This window comes from Dipodomys spectabilis, unplaced genomic scaffold, assembly GCF_019054845.1.
Source record: "Dipodomys spectabilis isolate Male_0828 unplaced genomic scaffold, ASM1905484v1 ptg000127l, whole genome shotgun sequence".
Lineage (NCBI taxonomy): Eukaryota > Metazoa > Chordata > Mammalia > Rodentia > Heteromyidae > Dipodomys > Dipodomys spectabilis.
In genome coordinates this window covers 5,244,812-5,250,687 of record NW_024870804.1, presented here as the reverse complement: position 1 = coordinate 5,250,687, position 5,876 = coordinate 5,244,812, and the positions used below count along the sequence as shown (strand labels likewise).

The 5,876-nt window shown below is 49.8% G+C and overlaps 1 protein-coding gene across 3 annotated transcripts; it reads left to right on the top strand.

Annotated features, from left to right (window-relative positions):
- The first annotated feature begins 318 nt into the window (after positions 1 to 318).
- LOC122116138 lies at positions 319 to 5,537 on the top strand. 3 transcript variants are annotated; one of them, XM_042689768.1, is made up of 3 exons: positions 319 to 872; positions 951 to 1,031; positions 1,712 to 2,538. In XM_042689768.1, the coding sequence occupies exons 1-3, from the start codon at positions 742 to 744 to the stop codon at positions 1,845 to 1,847; spliced, it is 348 nt and encodes a 115-aa protein (XP_042545702.1). In that variant the 5' UTR covers positions 319 to 741; the 3' UTR covers positions 1,848 to 2,538. The 3 variants fall into 3 exon arrangements, 1 of the variants encoding a protein (XP_042545702.1); XR_006148904.1 differs by adding an exon at positions 5,397 to 5,537 and having other exon boundaries at positions 319 to 4,993; XR_006148903.1 differs by adding an exon at positions 5,365 to 5,537 and having other exon boundaries at positions 319 to 4,993.
- Positions 5,538 to 5,876: the final 339 nt, after the last annotated feature.

Below are 5,876 nucleotides of genomic sequence, written 5' to 3'. Positions count from 1 at the left end.
GGTGCATGCGCCATTCTCAATGTTTGATATTGCTCAGATTGAGAAGAGGCTGGGATCTTATGCCCAAGATTCTAATAATTATGTTAAGCAGTTTAAGAACCTGGCTCAGACCTATGACCTTACTTGGCAGGACATATATCTAATACTATCCTCTACCCTTACTGCTGAGGAAAAAGAAAGGGTGTGGACTGCAGCCCAGGCACATGCCGATGAAGCTCACCGCCTAGATATTAACTTTCCAGTGGGAGCAACAGCTGTGCCTAGGGAAGAGCCCAATTGGAATTATCAACATAATGCTCCTGGGCAGGAAAGCAGAAATAGGATGATAACTTGCTTAGTGGCTGGCCTTCAAAAGGCAGCCTATCTCCCTGTTAATTATGACAAATTAAACCACATTACTCAAAGGCCCAATGAAAACCCGGCAGAATTTCTTGAGCGCCTTACAGTAGCGCTCCAGCGCTATACAAGGCTGGACCCAGAGTCACCAGAGGCTAAGGTGGTTCTCAATACGCATTTTATTGCCCAATCAGCCCCTGATATTAGGAAAAAGTTAAAAAAGGCTGAGAACGGTCCTCAGACCCCTCAACGAGATCTGGTGAGTATGGCATTTAAAGTTTTCAATAATCGAGAGGAACAGGAGATTGCCGATAAGACTGCCCGTGAGAGGGAGAACTATCAAATCCTGGCTGCTGCCATCCGGCCTCCTCTGAGGAGAGGCACCCAACATACACCACCTGGAGCATGCTTCAAGTGTGGGCAAGAGGGCCACTGGGCGAAATTCTGTCCCTCACCACGACCTCCACCTGGACCCTGCCCAAGGTGTGGGCAGCAAGGACATTGGGGAGTCGATTGCCCCTCCTCACCTCCACAAGGTAGGCCAGCCCCTCCCCCACCCCGCCCACCCAGGCAGGCGGAGCCAGACAGGTCGGAGATTTTCTGCTTGGCTACAGAATGAAGGTGCCCAGGGCCACCTGCTCCCAACAACCAGACCATCACAATGACGGAGCCCAGGGTGTGTTTCTATGTAGCCGGTAAGTTAATATCTTTTCTCTTGGATACGGGAGCGACTTACTCGGTGCTATGTCAATATACAGGCAAGACTTTTCCCTCCCAGATCTCGGTGGTGGGTGTAGATGGCCTACCTACCTGTCCCCCAACTACAGGACCAGTATCATGTAAAATAGAAGACTTTCCCTTTTCACACTCCTTCCTAATCCTACCTCACTGTCCTACCCCACTCCTAGGAAGGGACTTGCTCTCTAAATTTCAAGTCTCCCTTTCATTCCATATCCCCAAACAGCCTACACCTGTTCTACTTTTATCTTTAGATGAACCTCCACCTGTAACTTCCCAACTAGATCCTTTCCCTTTACCTCCAGATCTTGTCAACCCTCTTATCTGGGATACTTCCACTCCTACTATGGCTAGACACCATACTCCTGTCCTGATTAAACTTAAAAACCCTACCCATTTTCCTGGTACTTCCCAATACCCCATTTCCCTTAGGCACAGGCAAGGTTTAAAACCCATCATCCTTCGCCTTATTAAACAAGGACTTCTCAGACCCACTAACTCCCCCTTTAACACCCCTATCCTGCCAGTAGTTAAACCTGATGGGACCTACCGCCTAGTCCAGGACCTGCGCACTATTAATGCTGCAGTCCTTCCCATTCATCCTGTTGTGCCTAACCCATATACCCTCCTTTCACAGATACCTCCTGGTACCACCCACTTCTCAGTGCTGGACCTCAAGGATGCATTCTTCACAATCCCCCTGCATCCCGACTGCCAAGATTTCTTTGCTTTTACTTGGGTGGACCCAGACACTTCAAGGGCACAACAGCTGACCTGGACGGTCCTCCCTCAAGGGTTCCGAGACAGTCCCCATTTCTTTGGACAGGCTTTAGCAAAGGATCTCCTCTCTCTTCAGGTGTCTCCTAGCATTGTTCTCCAGTATGTGGATGATCTTTTGCTTTGCAGCCCTTCCTTTGAGTTGGCTCGCCAACATACAGCTGACCTCCTCAACTTCCTGTTGACAAAAGGATATAGAGTCTCTCCTTCAAAGGCCCAGATAGCGAAGTCAGAGGTAACATACTTGGGTTTGTCCATAACTCCTACAGAGAGAAGAATTACTCTTGATAGAAAAGCCTACATTGAGTCTCTCTCTGTCCCACAGACCAAGGAGGACATTCTGTCTTTCCTGGGACTTGCAGGCTTCCTTCGTATTTGGATACCCGGTTTTGCCACATTGGCCAAACCTCTTTATGAGGCATCCAAAGGTTCCCTATTGGAGCCACCAGACCCCACAAAGCCCATTGACACCCCATTTAAAGTTCTGAAGCAAGCGCTTCTTCGGGCTCCAGCACTGGCTCTACCCAACCTCAAGGAACCCTTTATACTCTATGTCACTGAGAAGTGGGGAATTGGCCTTGGGGTTCTTGGACAAATGTCAGGCCCCTCCTTTAGACCTGTGGCCTACCTCTCAAAACAGCTAGACCCAACGGTAAAAGGCTGGCCAGCATGTCTTCGAGCTTTGGCAGCAGCAGCCACCTTAGCACAGGAGAGCACAAAACTCACTTTTGGCCAACCCACTACCATTCGCTCTCCCCACAGACTAAAGGACCTTTTGTCTCATAAATCCCTGTCTTCCCTTTCCCCTTCCCGCCTACAGCTGTTTCATGTTACTTTTATTCAAAACCCTGACTTTTCACTGGAAAGCTGCTCCCCGCTCAATCCAGCTACCTTGCTTCCATCCAATTCTAACCCTCTTTCCCATTCCTGTACAGAGACCTTGGAGGAATTCACACCCCATTTTACAGGTATCTCGGAAACTCCTCTTCCTGACCCAGAAGACACCTGGTACATCGATGGCAGTTCCATATCTACCTCTTCAGGAAGCCGAGTTGCAGGCTATGCCATCGTTAATAACTCTACCATTCTTGAAAGCAGCCCTCTGCCCCCTAGCACTACCTCACAAAAGGCAGAACTTATAGCTTTAACTAGGGCCTTAATTCTAGCAAAGGGTCGGAAGATTAATATTTATACAGACTCAAAATATGCCTATCATATTCTCCATTCTCATGCAGCAATCTGGAAGGAGCGTGGCTTCCTGACCACCAAAGGGACTCCCATTACTAATGCCTCACTTATTCTTAAACTATTAGAAGCTGCTTCCCTTCCCCAGCAGGTAGCGGTCATCCACTGCAGAGGACACCAGACAGGATTGGATGCCATTACAGTCGGCAATTCAAAAGCAGACCGGGAGGCAAAGCTAGCAGCCCAGAGACAACTCCAGGGACAACTTCCAGCTCCCTTGCTACTGGTATTGCCTTCAATTCAACCCTCTTATACCCCACAGGAGCTCGAGGAACTTACGCACCAGGGAGCCTCCCAGGAAGCACAGGGATGGTGGTCCCTGGAAGGACGAGTTGTTCTTCCCGAGGCACAAGCAGACAGCTTTCTTTCCCAGGTTCACCAGGCGCTGCACATTGGATACAAGCCTCTCTCCCACCTTCTTAAACCTTTAATCCATTGCCCTAGCCTAACTACTCGACTAAAGGCTATTACCCAAGCCTGCCCCACATGTTCTCTTACCTCCTCACAGGGTGGTCTCCGACCAGCTGCATTCCCCACACACCAAGCACGGGGACATACCCCAGGGGAAGACTGGCAGATAGACTTCACTCACATGCCCAGATGTAAGCGGCTGAAATACCTTCTAACTATGGTTGATACCTTTTCAGGATGGATTGAAGCCTATCCCACAACGTTGGAGACTGCTGACACTGTTGCCTCTGTCCTTATTAAAGAAATTATTCCTAGGTTTGGCTTACCCAGGTCACTTCAGTCTGACAATGGACCTGCTTTCATCTCCAAAGTGACCCAACAGGTGGCATCCTCTCTAAACATCCAGTGGAATCTTCACATTCCTTATAGACCTCAGTCTTCTGGAAAGGTTGAAAGAGCTAATGCGCTCCTCAAAACACAACTTACTAAACTTTCTCTAGAGCTCCAGAAATCCTGGCCAGAACTGTTACCCCTGGCGCTCACCCGCTTACGTGTTTCTCCCCGCAGCCCTACTTTCCTCAGCCCCTTTGAGTTAATGTATGGAAGACCTTTTCTCCTAGGTAATTTCCCTACTGACAATGCCAAGACTCCACTAATAGACTACCTTCCTGTCCTAACCTTTCTTAGGCACATGCTGCGCCAACATGCTGACCAGTGTCTCCCTCAGCCTCATCAAGGCCCCTTTCCCACTCCCCCAATTTTGCCTGGTGATCAAGTGTTTCTCAAGACCCTTAATCCATCTGGTTTACACCCTAAGTGGACAGGCCCTCACCAGGTTCTGCTGACAACCCCCACCGCAGTCAAGCTCAATGGACAGCCCCAGTGGATTCACCTGTCAAGAATAAAAAGGGCTCCTGTTCCTGCCCCTTCTATACCAACCCTGACCTCCAGGTACACCTGTTCCCCCCTCGGGCCTACCAAGGTAAGGCTGTCTCGCATCCCTGAAGATCCGGGTGAGTAAAACTGAGCTAACTGCTCTCCTCCCCAAAGACCTCACTATCTCATCCCTTAGGACACCTCCAAGCCATGGACATCCAATCTTTTCTTTCCAGTAATATATTTGCTTTTCATCTTTGTTCAGCCCCCTGCCTGAGAAGACTTCCTCCAGACTTCATCTAAGAGACTCGCTTCTTGCAGACATCATGGAACTGGCAGACCTGGAAGCAGTCACCTTCTACTAGGTCACCCCTCTTCCTCCCCCCCCCCTTTCCTTTTTCAGCCATGCTTCTCCACCATGCTGGGTGGGGGCAACAGTTCAGTCAAATTAACTTCTTTTCCTGCCTGAATAGTGCATGGTGTTCTTTTCATCAGCTAATTTCCTAACCACCCCTTTTTTGTGAACTGAACTGCCTTGACACTATGCGAGATTTTTCACCGATACCATTTCTGGCCTTCACATCCACGTCCACACCACTTCTCTACTCTGGTGAGTGAAACTACTCTACGGCTCTCTGTTGCTCAGTCTCTGTCCAGACGTGGCGCCACGCCAGAGAGCTCCTACGGCCTTTAGCTGAAAGGCTGGTCACCTCTGAAGCCGAGGACGCTTGGCTTTGGGGGCTTGGCCATTTCTCTCTAGAGGGCTCTGGGGGAAGTCGGGACGCCGCTTCTGCCTGGTAAGCTCTCCTTCACTCACCAGACTGACTCTACAACTTTTTGGCTTGTGCCCTGAAGAGTGCGACGCAGGCTGGGTCCCGGGGACCCCCCTCTAGGTTCCCTCTCAAAGGCTAGCCATTCTAGGTTTTAAAAAAAAAAAAAAAAAAAAAAAAAAAAAAATTGTCAGAGTTCCTATTTGTTCAGGTTTCCGTCAATGCCTCATAAAACTTCTCCAGACTTCGTCCAAGAGACTTGCCTCCTCCAAACTTCATCGAAGGACTCAACACCCAAGTGACAGCTGCAGCCTGCTGCCTTCTCCCAGCATGGACCACATCCCAGCCTTTTACCCCTACGACGCCCTTTGCCAGCAGGAAGTAGCCAGAGAGAGTCTTCGCCCTTTTTCATAATTATCAAAAGGCTGGAATGTAAGGTCCATTCCTGGACGGCGAACAGACCTCACCCAGTACCTGCGTTACCTAGGCAACTGGGATACCTGGAAGAGGTCACATCCGCATCCGCTGAGGTCACATCTTAACCTGATGTGGCCACACCTTTCTCCCACCTGATCCCACTTCCCTTTACCTGGACACACCCTTCCCCACCCCCTACCCTATATAAGGCCTAAACCGCGGCCAGACCGCCCTTTTTTTCCTTTTGCCAGCCGCGTGGAGTGCCAACCTTGCCTGGTCCCAGCAGGTCTACTGAATAAACCTACC

What these genes read in the sequence shown, in the direction of transcription:
- LOC122116138 (XM_042689768.1), top strand. Translation starts at nt 742, where the DNA reads ATGCTTCAAGTGTGGGCAAGAGGGCCACTGGGCGAAATTCTGTCCCTC. An exon ending in CCCCTCCTCACCTCCACAAG is followed by an intron (nt 873 to 950) that starts GTAGGCCAGCCC and finishes GCTTGGCTACAG; the next exon opens with AATGAAGGTGCCCAGGGCCA. An exon ending in GGTGTGTTTCTATGTAGCCG is followed by an intron (nt 1,032 to 1,711) that starts GTAAGTTAATAT and finishes CTCCTTTCACAG; the next exon opens with ATACCTCCTGGTACCACCCA.